This window comes from Diabrotica undecimpunctata, unplaced genomic scaffold (genome assembly GCF_040954645.1).
Source record: "Diabrotica undecimpunctata isolate CICGRU unplaced genomic scaffold, icDiaUnde3 ctg00002132.1, whole genome shotgun sequence".
NCBI classification, from domain to species: domain Eukaryota; kingdom Metazoa; phylum Arthropoda; class Insecta; order Coleoptera; family Chrysomelidae; genus Diabrotica; species Diabrotica undecimpunctata.
In genome coordinates, this window is record NW_027313209.1 from 1,476 (window position 1) to 23,125 (window position 21,650).

Here is a 21,650-nt window from a genome sequence, read left to right on the forward strand (position 1 = left end):
GAAGAACAGATAACAGATGGACCACTAGAACAACTATGTGGTACCCCAGGAACGCTAAGAGACCAAAGAGGCGCCCAAATCTCAGATGGGATTATGATATTAGAAAATTAACAGGAACAACGTGGTCTCGAATAGCACAAAATAGAAAAATATGGGCGCAAATGAGCGCAAATTATTACAACAACGTATAACTAAGACATCGTCGAATAATAATAAGAACATAGAATAACTTTGAAATAAGGGAGGCTGCACCGTAATTGGAAACGGTGATAAAGCTGCACATGATGATGATGATGATGATATATATATATATATATATATATATATATATATATATATATATATATATATATATAAATATATATAAATATATTTATATATATATACATATACATATATATATATATATATATATATATATATATATACATTATATATATATATATATATATATATAGTATATATATATATATATATATATATATATATATATATATATATATATATATATATATATTGAGATGATTGGTGTTTAAAGAAAATAATTTATAAATTATATACTAGATAATATTAGATATAAAAAGTATTTGGTTATTTTAAGAAGGTATACTAGAGAATTTAATAAAAATTATTTATGTGAGGGCATTTTTAAGAAATTAGCATATATTAATTGTAAAAAGTTGTATTTTAGTAATTATGATGTTGTAGATATATTTAAGTGAGCCATGTGACTAGGCAACCAGATATACATACTCTGAAGTGACGTTTAAGTAATAATTTCGAATATAAAGTGGGGTTATAATAATATGTTGTTTAAAATGTGTATTTTATTAAATTAGAGTGTTAATTACTAATTAAGTGTATATTCTGATCTGAAAAGCCTAAATGTCAACAAAATTCTCGATTGAAAAGTAAGGAATTCTCTAGATCACCGGAGATGCTTTGTTTGCGAAATGGACTGTTCCAGAAAATTCAGACATGTAGGAGATGGAACAAAATCGAACATGATTTCTTGCTAGATGATTCTGGAACATGGAAAAAGATATAAATACCCGGTGATTTGGATTCAAAGAGATCAGTTATGAGTTACAGTTACTATGAAGTCCAGTTTAGTATGAAAGTTAATTAGAGTTAGCATGAAATAGAAGTCAGATCAATTATAGTCAGACAGAAGGTCCAATTCTTCAATATAGTGAGTTAAATGACGATTAAGAAACAGTATAAAGAAAATATTATTGAAGATTAAAAATTATGTTATGTATAAATGGTGTTTGTATAATGGAAGAAGTACTAATTGAATATTAAAATTATATATATATTTGGTGATTGGATATGGGTATATTGAAAAGAAGAATAAATATTAATGCTGTTTGCTGGTTTGCTTGTGGTTTATAAATGCTTAAGAAGAAATATATTTTAAATTGTTGGAAGCTGATAATTGTAAAAAGTAATTTCACAAAAACAAGGATAACCGAAGCACGAAGACATTGAGTAGTGATTAGAATCTATATAGTGGAAAACAGTTCATTTAGGCATTCAGTGACAGAAAGGTACAAAATTTTGTTAATATAAATTAGTTAGTGTCATAACAATTTCAATTTTGAAGATAGTTTGTTTAAATTTTACTTTGTCTATAGAATTTAATTAGTTTCATAAGAATTTCAATTTAAAGATAGTTTATTTTAAATTTACATTGGCTAGGTTAGATATATATGTGTGTTTGAGAATACATATAATAAAGATAATTTAAAAAAGTACTTACAAACTAATTCTTTGAGAACCGCGATAAAAACCCTATATATTATATTATTAAAAATACTCATTGCTCATCATTCACAAACAATACATAATATATATATATATATATATATATATATATATATATATATATATTATATATATATATATTATATATATATATATATATATATATATGTTCGGAGTACAATTAAACCTAGAGCACCTAGAGCTAAGATTAATACTATTATAAAAATTAATATTAAACTCACCAGTCTTCCGGGTTGAACCGACATTCTCGACATCCTCTCTGATGTCTTCTTCAGGGCTTTCGAGGTCTCAGTAGTGAAGTGACTAGTGAGTGTAGTAGTGTCTGGGGGTTCGGGAGACTGAGACCTCAAAAGCCCTAAAGAAGTCATCAGAGAGGATGTCGAAAGCTCGGCCCAATGGATATCGACGCGGTTCAACCCGGAAGACTGGTGGAGTTTAATATTAATTTTTATAATAGTATTAATCTTAGCTCTAGGTAAAATATATATATATATAGTATATATATATATATATAGTATATATATACATGTGATAATTTTTATTTATTTATTTTTATTAATTTTTTAATCAATATAATAATTTCTTTACCAAAGTTCAAACACGTTTTCAAAGGTAACTCTCAAACAGGTTTGAGATTTACCTTTCTTCTCATCAATATTTTATATACACAATAATTATTCCTATTACAAAAAAATCATTAACTAGATGTTTTAATCACAATTCTACCACAGGCTGGTATATCATTATTGATGGCAAAAAATAATTTCTTGATAATCTAAATGGAATTATGTAAAAAACAACCATAAATTATGTTTTTGTTTTTGTTATTAAATGCGAATTAACCTAATCGAATTATATAACCAGATATTTATTTTAATCATGGTTTAATATATTTATATATATATATATATATAATATATATAATATATATATATATATATATATATATATATAGTATATATATTATATATATATATATATATATATATATATATGAAAATTACTGAGTTCTCGGGAAGAACCGCGTTGATAATTTAAAACTCGACGTTTCGGCACCCATTTTGGAGCCATTATCAAGAGGGATACGGTTCGGTTCGAGTTCGGGGTCTCAATCTGCCTACTCCCCTCACTCGAGACGTACCAGTATCGTGTTCTATATTGCAAGAACTGTCTCTCGGCACTGAGGTCTCAATCTGCCTACTCCCAGTGTCGAGTGATATATATATATATATATATATATATATATATATATATATATATATATATATATATATATATAGGTAGACATTGCAAAAGATATGATCGTTGATTAAATTTAATATATATTCAATAGTTGAACAGCAGAGGTTTGATCGGTCAATAATTGGCAAATGAAATTTGTCAACTACTTCATTGATTTATTTGAATACGTTTGCTTTATTTTTTAAAGCATCATCAGTTCACTACAAATAGAAAAGATCTTAGAATATAAGTAAACAACGAACAGGTTGATACTGACAAAAACAATTTGTAGGTTTTTTCTAGATGTTATAAAACTCTACGATAACTTAACATTAAAAGTTATAACTAAACGAGAAAAGGAAACAAAAAACACAAGAAAAACTGTAAAAGAGCACTATTGTTCATTTAAGTTTGACCGATGGCTTCATTTGAATGTTGGTTTTTTCAGGTTTCAAGGGTCAAACCACGCTAATCTTTTTAATTGTTTTCTATCCGTTGTAGGATGTCATAATTTCACATGTGGCTTGTTTTCGTACATGTATTTATTTGGAATGCAGAGAGGTACGATTATCGAGGTAATTGGCAAACGAAAAGGAACCGAAGGGGAAACGTAAAGGATTCATTTCTTCTTAAAAAAAAAAGAAAAGGAATGAAGTTAATGTCGTGTAAGGGTTTTTTTATTTGTTATTTCTTTTGTATGATGAGAGAGTAATATATCTGGCTCAAGTTGTCGATGTTGGTTCTTTTATTTAGGGACGCTGGATGTTTTAAAATTTGGCATATTTCAAGATGTATCGCTTGTGATAATTTTGTTGTTTGCACAGTATTTTGGTAAGGGCACAAGATGGTTTAGAAATCCTAATGTCGCTTTTGTGGGACGTTGTGGCACTCTGTACAGGGTATATGATAGACGACCTTAGTTTGTTCTAGAGGGGCCAATGGAGTTTTTGTCTTCGAAAACTTTTCTAAGGTTCTGGTGTTTCGAAAACAAAAACTCCATTGGCCCCTGTGCAAAGTGCAACTCCTGCTACATTGGCAGACTAGCCGCTCTCTTCAAATTAAAATCAAAGAACAATTTCCGACGTGGAAATCACAAAATAATCTATAAACTTGTGGCTTATTACCAATTAAAATATTAAATAACTTATGTAATATTTAAGAAATACCTTATAAAATGAAAAAGACAGAAAAGATTTTATTTCACGTTCAAAGCGTCTATGTACTATTGATACGTATTTCGCTTTAATAAAGCTCATCAGAATAGTTATTCATAGCCGTCTTAACGTGAAAATAAAATTCTCTGTCTTATTAGAAGTAACAATAACATGACTTCGTTATGGACGCAATAGCGACATCTGATAGAAAAATCGTAAGATAGTTTCGAAACAAATTCAGATTTCTGCTTTAATCTGGAGCCTTCTAAAAATTGCAAGGCATGGCCAAACGATGATAAAGATGTTAATAGAGACATGGGGAATCTAAAATTTGCATTCCACGACATGTCTATTCATCTAAGCAGAAATCTAACGAATTTGTTTCTCGTACTCATACAGAGTAGATCCGAAGAAAATGAAAAGACAGAAAAGATTTTATTTCACGTTCAAAGCGTCTATGTACCTATTGATACGTATTTCGCTTTAATAAAGCTCATCAGAATAGTTATTCATAGCCGTTCTTAACGTGAAAAATAAAATTCTCTGTCTTATTAGAAGTAACAATAACATGACTTCGTTATGGACGCAATAGCGACATCTGATAGAAAAATCGGTAAGATAGTTTCGAACAAATTCAGATTTCTGCTTTAATCTGGAGCCTTCTAAAAATTGCAAGGCATGGCCAAACGATGATAAAGATGTTAATAGAGACATGGGGAATCTAAAATTTGCATTCCACGACATGTCTATTCATCTAAGCAGAAATCCTAACGAATTTGTTTGCTCGTACTCATACAGAGTAGATCCGAAGAAAATGAAAAAGACAGAAAAGATTTTATTTCACGTTCAAAGCGTCTATGTACCTATTGATACGTATTTCGCTTTAATAAAGCTCATCAGAATAGTTATTCATAGCCGTTCTTAACGTGAAAAATAAAATTCTCTGTCTTATTAGAAGTAACAATAACATGACTTCGTTATGGACGCAATAGCGACATCTGATAGAAAAATCGGTAAGATAGTTTCGAAACAAATTCAGATTTCTGCTTTAATCTGGAGCCTTCTAAAAATTGCAAGGCATGGCCAAACGATGATAAAGATGTTAATAGAGACATGGGGAATCTAAAATTTGCATTCCACGACATGTCTATTCATCTAAGCAGAAATCTAACGAATTTGTTTCTCGTACTCATACAGAGTAGATCCGAAGAAAATGAAAAAGACAGAAAAGATTTTATTTCACGTTCAAAGCGTCTATGTACCTATTGATACGTATTTCGCTTTAATAAAGCTCATCAGAATAGTTATTCATAGCCGTTCTTAACGTGAAAAATAAAATTCTCTGTCTTATTAGAAGTAACAATAACATGACTTCGTTATGGACGCAATAGCGACATCTGATATACGCGCTATCTCAGAGTTTTCTGCTTTAATCTGGAGCCTTCTAAAAATTGCAAGGCATGGCCAAACGATGATAAAGATGTTAATAGAGACATGGGGAATCTAAAATTTGCATTCCACGACATGTCTATTCATCTAAGCAGAAATCCTAACGAATTTGTTTCTCGTACTCATACAGAGTAGATCCGAAGAAAATGAAAAAGACAGAAAAGATTTTATTTCACGTTCAAAGCGTCTATGTACCTATTGATACGTATTTCGCTTTAATAAAGCTCATCAGAATAGTTATTCATAGCCGTTCTTAACGTGAAAAATAAAATTCTCTGTCTTATTAGAAGTAACAATAACATGACTTCGTTATGGACGCAATAGCGACATCTGATAGAAAAATCGGTAAGATAGTTTCGAAACAAATTCAGATTTCTGCTTTAATCTGGAGCCTTCTAAAAATTGCAAGGCATGGCCAAACGATGATAAAGATGTTAATAGAGACATGGGGAATCTAAAATTTGCATTCCACGACATGTCTATTCATCTAAGCAGAAATCCTAACGAATTTGTTTCTCGTACTCATACAGAGTAGATCCGAAGAAAATGAAAAAGACAGAAAAGATTTTATTTCACGTTCAAAGCGTCTATGTACCTATTGATACGTATTTCGCTTTAATAAAGCTCATCAGAATAGTTATTCATAGCCGTTCTTAACGTGAAAAATAAAATTCTCTGTCTTATTAGAAGTAACAATAACATGACTTCGTTATGGACGCAATAGCGACATCTGATAGAAAAATCGGTAAGATAGTTTCGAAACAAATTCAGATTTCTGCTTTAATCTGGAGCCTTCTAAAAATTGCAAGGCATGGCCAAACGATGATAAAGATGTTAATAGAGACATGGGGAATCTAAAATTTGCATTCCACGACATGTCTATTCATCTAAGCAGAAATCCTAACGAATTTGTTTCTCGTACTCATACAGAGTAGATCCGAAGAAAATGAAAAAGACAGAAAAGATTTTATTTCACGTTCAAAGCGTCTATGTACCTATTGATACGTATTTCGCTTTAATAAAGCTCATCAGAATAGTTATTCATAGCCGTTCTTAACGTGAAAAATAAAATTCTCTGTCTTATTAGAAGTAACAATAACATGACTTCGTTATGGACGCAATAGCGACATCTGATAGAAAAATCGGTAAGATAGTTTCGAAACAAATTCATGTCTCTATTAACATCTTTATCATCGTTTGGCCATGCCTTGCAATTTTTAGAAGGCTCCAGATTAAAGCAGAAATCTGAATTTGTTTCGAAACTATCTTACCGATTTTTCTATCAGATGTCGCTATTGCGTCCATAACGAAGTCATGTTATTGTTACTTCTAATAAGACAGAGAATTTTATTTTTCACGTTAAGAACGGCTATGAATAACTATTCTGATGAGCTTTATTAAAGCGAAATACGTATCAATAGGTACATAGACGCTTTGAACGTGAAATAAAATCTTTTCTGTCTTTTTCATTTTCTTCGGATCTACTCTGTATGAGTACGAGAAACAAATTCGTTAGGATTTCTGCTTAGATGAATAGACATGTCGTGGAATGCAAATTTTAGATTCCCCATGTCTCTATTAACATTTTTATCATCGTTTGGCCATGCCTTGCAATTTTTAGAAGGCTCCAGATTAAAGCAGAAATCTGAATTTGTTTCGAAACTATCTTACCGATTTTTCTATCAGATGTCGCTATTGCGTCCATAACGAAGTCATGTTATTGTTACTTCTAATAAGACAGAGAATTTTATTTTTCACGTTAAGAACGGCTATGAATAACTATTCTGATGAGCTTTATTAAAGCGAAATACGTATCAATAGGTACATAGACGCTTTGAACGTGAAATAAAATCTTTTCTGTCTTTTTCATTTTCTTCGGATCTACTCTGTATGAGTACGAGAAACAAATTCGTTAGGATTTCTGCTTAGATGAATAGACATGTCGTGGAATGCAAATTTTAGATTCCCCATGTCTCTATTAACATCTTTACCATCGTTTGGCCATGCCTTGCAATTTTTAGAAGGCTCCAGATTAAAGCAGAAATCTGAATTTGTTTCGAAACTATCTTACCGATTTTTCTATCAGATGTCGCTATTGCGTCCATAACGAAGTCATGTTATTGTTACTTCTAATAAGACAGAGAATTTTATTTTTCACGTTAAGAACGGCTATGAATAACTATTCTGATGAGCTTTATTAAAGCGAAATACGTATCAATAGGTACATAGACGCTTTGAACGTGAAATAAAATCTTTTCTGTCTTTTTCATTTTCTTCGGATCTACTCTGTATGAGTACGAGAAACAAATTCGTTAGGATTTCTGCTTAGATGAATAGACATGTCGTGGAATGCAAATTTTAGATTCCCCATGTCTCTATTAACATCTTTATCATCGTTTGGCCATGCCTTGCAATTTTTAGAAGGCTCCAGATTAAAGCAGAAATCTGAATTTGTTTCGAAACTATCTTACCGATTTTTCTATCAGATGTCGCTATTGCGTCCATAACGAAGTCATGTTATTGTTACTTCTAATAAGACAGAGAATTTTATTTTTCACGTTAAGAACGGCTATGAATAACTATTCTGATGAGCTTTATTAAAGCGAAATACGTATCAATAGGTACATAGACGCTTTGAACGTGAAATAAAATCTTTTCTGTCTTTTTCATTTTCTTCGGATCTACTCTGTATGAGTACGAGAAACAAATTCGTTAGGATTTCTGCTTAGATGAATAGACATGTCGTGGAATGCAAATTTTAGATTCCCCATGTCTCTATTAACATCTTTATCATCGTTTGGCCATGCCTTGCAATTTTTAGAAGGCTCCAGATTAAAGCAGAAATCTGAATTTGTTTCGAAACTATCTTACCGATTTTTCTATCAGATGTCGCTATTGCGTCCATAACGAAGTCATGTTATTGTTACTTCTAATAAGACAGAGAATTTTATTTTTCACGTTAAGAACGGCTATGAATAACTATTCTGATGAGCACGCGCTATCTCAGAGTCGTATCAATAGGTACATAGACGCTTTGAACGTGAAATAAAATCTTTTCTGTCTTTTTCATTTTCTTCGGATCTACTCTGTATGAGTACGAGAAACAAATTCGTTAGGATTTCTGCTTAGATGAATAGACATGTCGTGGAATGCAAATTTTAGATTCCCCATGTCTCTATTAACATCTTTATCATCGTTTGGCCATGCCTTGCAATTTTTAGAAGGCTCCAGATTAAAGCAGAAATCTGAATTTGTTTCGAAACTATCTTACCGATTTTAAATACCTTATAATTTACTAGTAGATAAAAATTTGGCTTGTAACGTAAAGCTTAATAACTTACTGCACTATAATGAGCCGTGCAGAATACAAAAACCTTCTTTAAAAACTATTGCAATATTCAAAAGTGTGCCAGTAGAATGGTATCCAAATATTATGGTACCTATAAATAATATTTATGCATTTTTTTTTAGATTAAGTCACAACCAACATGTTGCAATTAATATTAGTGGCTGTAGTGATAGGAGGCCTATTTTACTACTATGGCGTTAAGCCCCTAAGCTATTGGAAGGAAAGAGGTGTAAAACAGACCAATCCATGGTGGTTGTTAGGAGATAACTGGGGAGTGGTTCTTCAAAGAGAATCTTTCCCGGATATGATTGCTAAGGGATACAACACGGCACCTGAAGCTAGGTGGGTAAATAAATTTTATGACATGAACGTTTAATCAATACAATATGCTTTATTACTAAATCAGTTCACCAATGTTAGATGCATACATGTTAAAATAAACTGCTACATAGAAATATATACATACTTACATATATATATATATATATATATATATATATTATATTATATATATATATTAATATATATATATATATATATATATATATATATATATATATATATATATATATACCGGTAAATTAGGCGCCACCCCTTCTGGAAAATAACCAAGCCGCAAGCCCTTATTAATTGATGCCGTACTGCTCCACCATAGGCAAATCAGACAGTACCATATTCTAGTCCAAGTTGCAAGAACATTTATAATTTAAACTACGTCACTCTTGTTATGGGCCTAATCTGCTTGACTGTCTGACCAATTTTTTGGAAATGTGCTGATTCATGATTTTACTCTTGATCTGAATGGATTGGGTTTCTGATTTTTGTAAATAATCCAGTCCATTTTGTAGAATAATTTTTTGCCCTTAAGATAATTATTTCCGTTACCAGTTTTGGTGAATGCTTTTACACTATCCATAACTACTGCGTATTCTACAATTGTACTGTTTCATGAATGCTTTCTTTTTACAAACTGAAACATTGTCCGTTACGTACAATTTGTATTTTTTCGGCCCCACCTTTTTAGATCTCCTTTGCAATTCCCCAAATAGAACTATTCTCAAACCTTTTGTAACTTCTTTGTTATGTAAAAGTGTTTAGTTAATACACCGTCATATAACTTACGCAATATTTCTGACACTTTACTTTTAGGTACAATCCAGATGTAACTTAAATTCCGTATCATCCTTATTTTTAAATATTTTTAAAGATCTATAAAGGGCATAATCTTTCAATCTTATGCAAATCCGTTTGCTCCAATAGTTTTAACTTCTGGACTTCAGGAACTTATATCTTGCTAGATTACTCGTTTACTTTTACACTTTTTTCATACATGGATTAACTTGTTGGTCATCTTGTAGCTGTTGAGGTTATCACTGATCGTTTTTGACGACAGTTCGTAGCACATGGCAAAGATCTTTCTCTAATTTTAATCTTGTTCGTTTTTGCGTGCTTTATTAAGGTTGTTGTGTGACGTTGGAGAATAATATTGCAAAAACCCTGTCTATCATATATGATATTCTAAATAGTTGTTCTGCTTATCTTATCTAAGTCTATTATCTGACATGTTTGAACTAAAAGTCGTGTTGTCTACCAGTTACCATTACTTGGTGAAAAATTGTTGTAATAATTGAATTTTATCTGACTCATTTATATGACAATTCAGACATATACATATATACATTTTAAAGTAGACCGTAGAGTATTTGTCAGAAAAAATTATAGCATTATATATATATACTGTTCAATAAATTAAAGAATTTTAATGTTTCGATTTTTGTGCTAATATATTATTGTTATTCCCGGTATATTGTAAAATTTATCGAAAGAACGGTAAAAACGCTTGTGTTTTTACCATTTGTTGCAAAAAAATTAAAAACATGCTAATTGTGCTTCATTTTATTTCGAATTTAGTTGGGTTGGATTACGGTGTACTGAACGTTTAAAGGGGTTTTTCAAGTTTATTGTTTTTTCTTTGAAATGAACCACCAGCAGCAAGAATGTCGAAATTTGTCAGAAAGTGACTGTTTTAGAATCGTTACTCTTCGCGAAGAAGGATACACTCAAGTAGAACTCGCTGAACGTTTTACCGTTACCCAGTCAACCATTTTAAGAGTGTTAACACGTTTTTCTGTTACTGGAAGTAACTCGAGAAGAACCGGTCAAGGCAGTAGAAGGGTTACAACTCTTAATCAAGACCGGTTTTTTGACACTTCGTACACTGAGACAAAGGTTTGTTACCAGTACTTCTCTACAAAATGAATTTTTGGATCGTTATAACTTTAAAATAAGCCAAAATACGATTAGAAGAAGACTTGCCGAAAACGACCTACACCCTGGAAGGGCACCAATTGGCCCATTATTGACAAGAGACCATAGAAGGCAAAGATTGCATTTTGCTCGTGAACATGTTCATGAATCTAGGTACTGTCTTTTTTCTGATGACAGGAGAAACCGAGTGTATAGAAGGCCTGGGGAACACTATGCACAGTGTAACACCGTAGGGACTGTACAGTATGGCGGCGGCTCGGTAATTGGTGTGGGGTGGGATTAATTTAGAGGCTCGTAGAATAGATCGCGGTCGGCTTACATCGCAGAGGTATATAACAGACATTTTAAAAGAGCATGTGGTGCCATTTGCACCATTTATTGGGCATAATTTCGTGATTATGCAAGATAATGCCAGGCCACACACGGCAAGAATTCTGCAGTAGTATCGTCAGGAGGCTAGAATTCCTGTTATGGATTGGCCTGCGAGAAGTCCTGACCTCAACCCAGTAAAACATGTTTGGACATCAAAGGCAGACGACTACGACAACTACGCAATGCACCAAACACATTAGATGAACTGTTTTTGCGGTTGGTTAAAATTTGGGATCAAATTGAACAAGAATAAATCAGAACGATTATTCTCAGTATGAGAGATCGTCCTCAAGCAGTAATAAATGCCAGAGGAGGCAATACTCGATACTAGTACATGGTACTAATATTTTCTTCAACTTTACGCGCTATCTCAGAGTACACCAAAGACACCAAGCACTCGTACAAATATCAAAATTCGGGAGATCACTCTTGCAAATTATTACTTCTACACCTATATCTACTAAAGCTAATGACTGAAAAACTTAAATGAATAATGAATCCTAGAACAAAGCTTGTGTTTAAAGTTCAAAGAATCTAGCAAACAAAAATTTTTTCATTACAACTCAAAATAAGAATGTTATTTAGAAAACAAAACTGATGTATGCCCGATATGTTACTGACTTACTAATAGTGGTATTTTCCTTTTATTACCTTCATCTTTTAATATGGGTAACCGGATCCTACTGCATTCTTCCGGAGAATTTGCTACACAATTGATGTCATTTAGCATAATTAGAGCCGCTTCTTTGATTTTTCTATTTTTACCATCTCTTTCTTTTAGGACTATACTTGAATCGTTTCATTGAACCCTATGTTCATTTTCTGATGTTCTTTCTTGTCCATTGTTAAGTTTGGTTTAAGATAAAATGGATCTTAATGTGTTTGTTGTTTTAGATGTTGTTGAAATGTTGAATTTATTTCCTACCTTTTTCAGTTTTTCTGATAATTCTTTTATGTATGGTATTGTTATTGTCCTCGTATTATTACTTGTCTATGCTGTAGAATATCGTTCTAAGTTGTTCTGTTCTATTCGGTCAGTTGTTGAAAATTTCCTATTGATAAACGATAAAGAATAATCATTTTTTAATAAAACAGATTTTAACAATGTTTTTGCTCTAAGAGCAAATTTTATTTAGAACAAGTAACTTTTGCTCTATCGTATAAAGATTTTATGATTCTCAATATTGCTATTTAGATTTGATTTTTAATTTAGATATCTGTTGGTATGTGTAGGTTTTCTATACACACGAGTCACATATTTATTATCGTTTGTATACATTATCTACATTTTCCCACCATACTGTGGGTTTAAAATTTTGTTTAGAAATAATATTTGTTGTAAAATCTTTCATAAATATATCGGCTAACAGTTGAGATAAACTAGAGCCGATTGCTATACCAAAATTTTGTTTATAGAGTTCATTATTTAGTTGAAAATACGTATTATCAGTACCTAATGTCAATAACTTCATAATAGCTGATATATTTAGTCTTCTTCTAGCTGCCAATATATCATCATTTATGGCATATAAATAATGGCACATTTGTTGCCATATTGAATTAAATTCAATATTTGATAATTTATTTAAAAAATGTGTATTTTTTTATAAATGTGTCATTTTTATTTGCAAATGGTTGTTTAATATTTAATAAAAATTTTGACAGTTCACTACAAGGAGAATTCGTGGTACTACAAATAGGTCTCAGTGGTATATTAGTTTTATATAAAAATGACACATTTATAAAAAATACACAACATTTTTAAATAAATTGTCGAATATTTAATTTTATTCAAATAATATTTTAGTAAGTTTTGACATAAATAGTTTGTTTACAAATCTGCCATTAGATAAGACTTTAAACATAAGGATTTATTGATTCTTTTTAATACTGATATTGTGATTTGATTTGTAATTTAGATATCTGTTGGTGTGTGTTCGTTTTCTATACACCTAAAGACTCATATCCAGTATCGTTCTTAGCGATTAAAACATGCAGGAAAGGTAGGTTGTTATTATATTCCTTTTTATGGTAAATGTTCTTGTCTCTTCTTTATCGTTTATATCATTCAGAAATGTGTCCATTAACTCTAATCCATTTGGTCATAAGGAATACATCATTTACATATCTCCACCATACTGTGAGTTTTAAATTTTGTTTAGAAATAATATTTGTTTTAAAATCTTCCATAAATATATCAATTAATTATGGAGATAAACTAGAGCCCATTGCTAGACCAAACTTTTGTTTATAGAATTCATTATTTAGTTGAAAATAGGTATTATCGCTACATAATGTCAATAATTTCATTATAGCTGGTATATTTAGTCTTGTTCTAGTTGCCAATATATAAAGATTTTTATATTATATATTTTTTTTTTAATTTTATACATAGACAAATCCGAAGATTTCTATTGACGAAACCAAAATTTAGACTGGAAGAGGAAGGACATAACTGTCCTTTCTTTTAAAAATAGAGAATTTAGTAGATCTCAAATATGTAAACACGCATGGAAAAAATGAACATACGGTTCATGAAACGATTCAAGTATAGTCCTAAAATAAACAGTTGGTAAAAAGAAAAAAAATCAAAGAAACTGCTATAATTATGGTAAATGAGACCAATTTTGTCGCAAATTCCTCGTCAGAATGTAGTAGGATCTGGTTACCCATATTAAAAGACTAAGTTAATAAAAGCAAAATACCACTATTAGTAAGTCAGTAACATATCGAGGATACAATGTAAGACCAAATACTTACCATGTTGGGTTAGTAATATAAGGTTTTTTCCTCATGATTTACTATGGAATCATTAACAGGAGAATTTCACTGTCCTTACGGCATGTGGTTGTCTTGTTAAAAACGAATCACATGCTATAATTTTTTATTAAAGTTAAATTTTAAGTTAAAGTTGATTTCATGTAATCGAATGAACTATTTTACAATAAAGTCGTATCAGGAACGCAACTCAGCAATATGGGCAATATCATTTTAATGTCGTCTACTGTAAATTATATAATATATTTATAAATTGTCAATATAAATGAGTCAGATAAAATTAAGTTATTAGAACGATTTTTTACCGAGTAACAAAAAACAACATTTGTTTAATTTATTAATGTTTGCATTTTGAGAAATGGAAATTGAAACGTCAATAAACTTATTTTAAATTTTAATTGTGGCTTATTCGCATTAAAACAGTAATTATTAAATTAACTTCTCATGTTGCACTCAATCGAACGCCTTTTCATAATCAATAAAACACAGCAAAGGCATCTTTGCGTTAATCTAGAAATTTCTGTAACATATTCAGTGTATACAGTACTTCTCGAATTTCCAACTCGTTTCTAAAACCAAAATGTGTTCTAAAACCAAATGCTATGGAAATATACGTAAAATATTTTGAAGCTATAGCTACTGTGTGTAAATCTTATCAGTCTATTGTTGCTCCAGTGTGTCGGGCGTTGATTTTTTTGTTATGAATTCGGACTTCTTTTCTCAAACCAATCTTGTGGCATTTGCGACTTAAGTAAACGTGATTGAAAAGCTTGTACAATATTTCAACGTTTTTTTCAAAACAAGTTTGATCAACTTTACCGGAATATTGTCAGAGTGAACAGCTTTCTTGTTCTCTGTCAATTTGGTAGCGTGTAGTACTTCCGACTTTTGTATTTCTGGTCCTTGGCCTTCAACTAATATCTGTGGTTCGTCTCGTCTAATATCGCTATATAGTTCATTTATGTACATATACCCAGTTGTTAGAATTTTTTCTTTATCTAATATTGTGTTGCCTGTAGAGTCAATTAATGCGATTTTCTTATGATACAGGCCAGCTATTTCTATAGCTTTTTAAAATATATTGAGCATATTTTTGTGTTCTATCTCTTTCATTTTAATGCATCTATTTTTCTCAAAAATTTACTTAATTAAAATAATTATTACAATTACTAATCACAGTAATAATTATTGCTTAGAAGAAGTCGCGTAGAATTGCCAATACTAATCTCAAAGACCGCCTCTGCTGGCTAATTTAATGAGAACAAACTGTCTGCAAAATAGTTATCTGGGCGGCGAACACTGCGTAAATTTAGTTCGTGAAATGTTTTGGCGATGACGACGTCTCGACTTATCTAATGCACAGGGGTACAATCAGGCTTTGATAACTGTCAACAACTCCTTCCTGGTAATTTCCCAGATTGTTGCTAAAGTATTCCATGACATGTTCCTTGCCCTCCTGTACCTGAAAAATCACTGTTCCGATGTCATTTTGACAAGGATCGGTATCAAAATGGAGCCGGTGTCTAGTAAAGGCAAGCTGGCAGTCTGGCGTTAAGTCAAATGATAGCTTTCTCCCAGTCAGGATATGGAGAGGTTTGGCAACCTTTCCAAAATCTTTCACGAAGGTGGTAGTCAAAGCAGCTTTGGACATCATGTTTGTTTGTTGGAGTATTTTGTCCGGTTATGCTGCAAAAGAAGGATGATATGACATGATATTTCATCTTGAGGATGAAATATCATAACTTGAGGAGGATATCTCATGATCAAGAAAACTATATTTTCTTGGAAGGACTCGCACTTTTTGGCATATTTGTACGTGAGCGTTCCTAAGTCTGGTGAAAAATTCTTTCAAATTGACAAGTTGTTCGTCAAAATCTCTTCCGATGACCATGATGTCGTCGAGATATATCAGAGAGGTTTTCCATATAAGTCTTCTAAATACTAGCTCCATTAGCTACATTAGTATTGGCTCCATTTAAATGTGGTACAATCTGAATAAAATCACTTTGAATTGATAGAGCCCATCTTCAGAAGAAAACCTTTTCTTCTTTCTGTTTTTAAGGTAGATTGCAACTTTAGATTAGATTAGATTAAGAGAGGTGGCCTTTCGGCCTATTCCACTGCGACCTTTTCAGATCTATTGTGGTCCTCTAGTCCTAGATAACATTCTCTAGCCTGACCCTTTTTATAAAGTCTAGTAGCTTCGAGACTGTACCTTCCATGTAGCTATTTGCCGTTGGATTTTCTTCACATTTGCCAGACTGTCACACTGACATAAAATGTGCTCTGCTGTTTCTTCTTCGAGGTGACAGAATCTGCACAGGTCATCATCTGATAATCCCATCAGCTTCAAGTGCCTATTCAGCTTACAGTGCCCTGTTAGAAGACCTACTATGACCTTGACTGTTTTCCTGTCTTTGCTTATTAGGTCTGCCGTAAATTTTGGCGAATGTTCTGTAATGAACTGTTTCGCCTGTCTTTGTCCTGGTGAATTCCTCCACCATTCCAGAGATTTGCGAGCTACCCACTTCCTTGTAGCCGTTCTTGTTACTGATTTAGCAACTCCGCAGAAGGGTTCCGGTCCAATGAATGGCAATGATGAGCCTTGTTTGGCAATTTAAATTGTCATTTAAGTGTGGTACAATCTGAATGAAATCACTTTGAATTGATAGAGCCCATCTTCAGAAGAAAACCTTTTCTTCTTTCTGTTTTTAAGGTAGATTGCAACTTGCCAATAGATACTTTTGAGATCCTCTATAGAAAACCATTTCGATCTAGCCAAAGCGCTAAGGGTAACGTCAATTTAAGGCAATAGATAGTTGTCTTTCTATTTAATCTTATATGGTCGACGCAGAACATTGTAGAGTCATCTTTCTTGGTTACCAACACCACTGGAGAAGATTACTCGATTCTTCGATATTACTCTCTTTCTGCATATTTTTAAGAATAACAAAACCTTTTTTTTTTGTTTTGCAAATAGGGTACGTATTGATGCCTGCCTTACGGGTTTGGTCATGTCAATTTTTATTCGATGTTAGAATAAGTCAGTGGAATCAGGTATTTTTCCTCTGAAGAAGATGTCATTTCCGATTTTAATGAATTATTTTGCTTTTTGATATTAGGTCGCTGTTAGGAGGGATCTTTAGAGTAGAATGACATTTTTGACATCTACGATAAACTCATGTTCGGACATGATATCGACGCCCAGGATTAAATAATCTACTATGTCGACTATTAGTACCAATACTTCTATGTCGACGTGTTCCAGTTTTATTTTTACACATCTTTCCCCATAAACAGTTATGATATCCCCTGTCGTTGTTTCCAGTGTGGGAGGTCTTGATATTGTCCTTATAAATAACTGGTTCAGGAAAAGTTTACTCATCTGATCTTATTGCTTAAGTATCGATGGTAAAATTACATTTGTGGCCTTTTAAGCAAGTAAACTGTCGCTACTTCGTCTTTGACGAAGCTCCCTGACTTTGGCTTCTAATTTTACGAACTGCGTTGCTATTGTAGAAATTCCTTGCCGGTCGATTTCTGTCCTTTAATCTTGTACTTTGTCTAAAATCACGTTAAGGGTGGCCTGCCAATCCTCAATTGTAACACTTTGCCCATCCTTGACGTTATATTTCTAAAATTAAGAGGCCAAAATCCGGGCAGCGTATTTAGATCATCTTCCACTTAGGCAACACACTTTTCCTTCCGTATGTTTAATGTTATTTTGTAAAATGTTACATAACAATTTGAATATATTTTAAGTAACAAAAGTTATTAAATTATTTATACGACATAGAAGTACAAGAAGAATTGTAGATAGTTCTTTAGTCAGTAAGTTGTTTTTCAGATTTTAGTTTCTTTATTATATTATTGAATGAAGTTTGTATTGATAATATTGGATCTTTAGGTAGCCGTAAATATGTTAGAGGGTCATTAAAAATTAACTCAGTTTTTTAACTACAGTCATCCGTGTTAAGAGCACAAGAGTACAACATACTCTAAAATAAGCAATTCTTGATTAGAAAAGAAAAAATTGAAAAATTTTTAAGTTCGCGGTTTGAATCGCCTTGTATATTAAATATTCGTCTATTTACAAAATGTTAAAGTTTTATTAAAATAGAAAATATTAAACTATTTATTTAAGTTTTGTTTAATATTTTTAAATTTTACTCAATAGAATTATTGCAATTTTATTATTCATAAAGATATAGGATGTCGAATTGGACACTTTAAAAAAAATGGGCGTTTCAGGGCGTTATATTTAAAGTACGAAAGTTTTAGACAACTTCTGATATAACCGGAAGTGGTAGGAGGCTCTAAATATTTTAGAATAATTGGGCATATCCAAAAATCCCACCTCCTATAAAAACTGAGATGAATATTAATATAACTTTTTATTTCGACATTTTTTCATCTAACTCCTCATATTTTCTAGGTACAGTGGAATGTATCAATTTACTTTACCAACACTTGTAATAAAAGACCTAAATTTAATCAAACAACTCGGGGTAAAAGATTTTGATTACTTTATGGACCACCGTCCTTTCATCCCGGAGAAAGCTGATCCCCTATGGGGTAAAAACTTGTTCGCCCTTACAGGTAAGTAACTTATTGTAGAAACGATTTATACATCTACACACGATAACTATTTTTGTTAGAGTATTTCTATTTCCATCCAGCTTCCGTCGTCCTCATTATCTCGTAAAATTGCTTGCTCATTAGTGAATAAAAATAAAAATTTTTGATTTTTCTTTTGAAGTGTTAATATCTTAATACTGTATTAGGGATTCGATATGCCCTTATTGAAATGTCATTTATCCTGTATGTACGATAACTCTTAAATACAATGCCTGTATACTTTATTTGGGATCTTATCTGTCCTTACTGAAATCGATAGTTCTTGATGGAAAAATTATAGAGCCCTAAAACATGATGTCCCCTTTGGTGTAAGAAAGAATTTTATTGAGAATAAAATGAATGTTATTTTCTACCCATATTCTAATGTGTGTTCTTTTTCTTAAAGGAAAAATCCTAAAGAAACACTTCTAGCATCTTAAAACATCCAAAATATTAGGATAAGAAGGTGCATAGTTTCCTCTTAATGTATATGTCCCTATTGACTTTTGGCTCAACAGATGTTTTTGTTCTCCTGATAGCCCTAAAGTCTTGAAATTTAATACATATGTAGATGTATGAAAGAACTCTTTTGAATTCGATATTAACAAGTCTTCTTCTTCTAATATTTTTAGGCGTTTTCTAGTCATATCCTTCAAACTTAAAACTTTTATTTCTCCTGGTGTAAGAAAGAACGCTATTAAATTTAGTGTGAATAAGTCTTCTTCTTATTCTTATATTCGACTGCCTTTTCTTTTTATTGAAGGAAAAGTTCCAAAGGAAAAGTTTTAAAATCGTGAAATATGTTTTGTTTGCGTAAATTTCTCTTGGTGTAGGAAATTACCCTTGGTGTAAGAAATTTTTGGTCAACAAGTCTTCTTCTTCTTCTCATATTTTTATGCTTTTCTTTTTTTAAAGGAAAAATCCTGAAGTCTTGAAACTTTGTATACATATTCTTATTGGTTTTACGATGAAAAATTCGGTCAGGTTCTTTAATACTTATTTGTATCGATATATGCACATAAAAATTTATTCAATATGTTTTCGAAATTTTGCCATGATGCTGGAATGTCAAGAAGAAATATTCTTAGTCTATATGTTTGGAAACCCAGAAACAAATGTATTAATCTTAACGCAATAAAATTCCTTTTAATTATTTCTGACTGTTTCAACATAATTAATTAATTGGGAATGACCCAGCTCATCATATTTATTTATATTTATTAAAACTCTTTTGTGTTTTTAGGACAAAGATGGAAGGAAATGCGACCAATTCTTAGTCCATCATTTACAAGCAGCAAAATGAAATCGATGTTTGTGCTGATGTCGGAATGTGGTGAAAATTTAGTCAACTTTTTTATGGAAAAAGACACAAATAATACAGAAATTGAAATGAAAGACACATTGACGCGTTTTACTAATGATGTTATTGCCTCCGCAGCTTTTGGAGTGAAGATTGATTCTTTAAAAAACCATGAAAATGAATTCTATCTTATGGGAAAACATGCAACAAATTTCAATGGTTTCTGGAAGAGCATGAAGTTCTTTGGATATATGCTTATACCAAAAATATATGAGGTATGTTTTCTGTTCTAATTAATAACATTCCGTTTTGAACATGTTCTTACTTTTCTTTCTCTTATTTCGCCCTATTTACCCAGCTTGATTTAGCTGGATCTGGTTTCTTGGACTGTTTTCCAATTTTCCTTATTTTATATAATAACATAACATAAAAGTAACCCTTGCTTCTTTGGTAATTTACTTTGTCATTTTTTTTTCTTGTCAGCGTTCTCTTTCTTAAATTAGTTTATTATTATAGATATATTAACTAGCAGGGAGTACACGAAATAATGAGTGGTTGATAAAGCTGAAAAACAAGATATGGAAAATAGTGAAAAAAATTTAATAAAATTCTTTAAGGACAATATGAAAAGAATATGAAAGAAAAAAGATTTAAAAAATCAATTCAAAAACTTACGTTCTCCTATTTTTTTAAGAGTAGATAAGAGTGAAATTTCATGGGCGGCTAAGATTGTATCAGAGCTTAATGCTAATTTTTTTTTTATTCTTATTATTGATGGTCCACAGACCACAAACAGAAAAAATATTTAAAGAGTATAAGAAAGACGGTTGCCAACAGTTAACAAGAACATCACGAAAAAGGTCTAAAACTTAGTGGGACACAAGTAATCTAGGTGTATGAACTTTTGATATAAAGGTGAAGTTACTTTCAAAGTGTACAATATAGTATTGAATACTGTTGAAATAATATTTTCATGGTCTTCCAATTATCAGGAAAAATTTGTGGGACTAAAAAGAAACGAACCGTCCACTTTATCACACAATATATGAGTGTATGCTTGTAGTGACCTACATGCGACGAAAAATGATATTTAGTTCACTATGTTTGTGGAGGGTTCCTGCTTAACAGTCATACAAAATAATTTCTACATGGTTTACCATATAAAAGATATGTAGCAATAATATGATGAAAGTGAAGAAAATAGCCTAATTTATGAACCATATAGATTTAAAAATACAATACATTCAGGCTAAGTTCATAAAAAAAACCCAAAATAGGTCAGTTGTGTAAAAGATAAAAAAGACAAAAAACAATATACCTATTACCTATTATATACATATTACATACAATTATA

General features: G+C 31.5%; 1 protein-coding gene across 1 annotated transcript; it reads left to right on the plus strand.

Moving 5' to 3' along the window:
- Positions 1-3,528: 3,528 nt before the first annotated feature.
- On the plus strand, positions 3,529-20,604 carry LOC140431843 (cytochrome P450 9e2-like). Its single transcript, XM_072519721.1, has 4 exons — positions 3,529-3,674; positions 9,084-9,303; positions 18,815-18,978; positions 20,240-20,604. Exons 2-4 carry the CDS (start codon positions 9,101-9,103, stop codon positions 20,587-20,589), a joined length of 717 nt encoding a protein of 238 aa, XP_072375822.1. The 5' UTR covers positions 3,529-3,674; positions 9,084-9,100; the 3' UTR covers positions 20,590-20,604.
- The last annotated feature ends 1,046 nt before the right edge of the window (positions 20,605-21,650 follow it).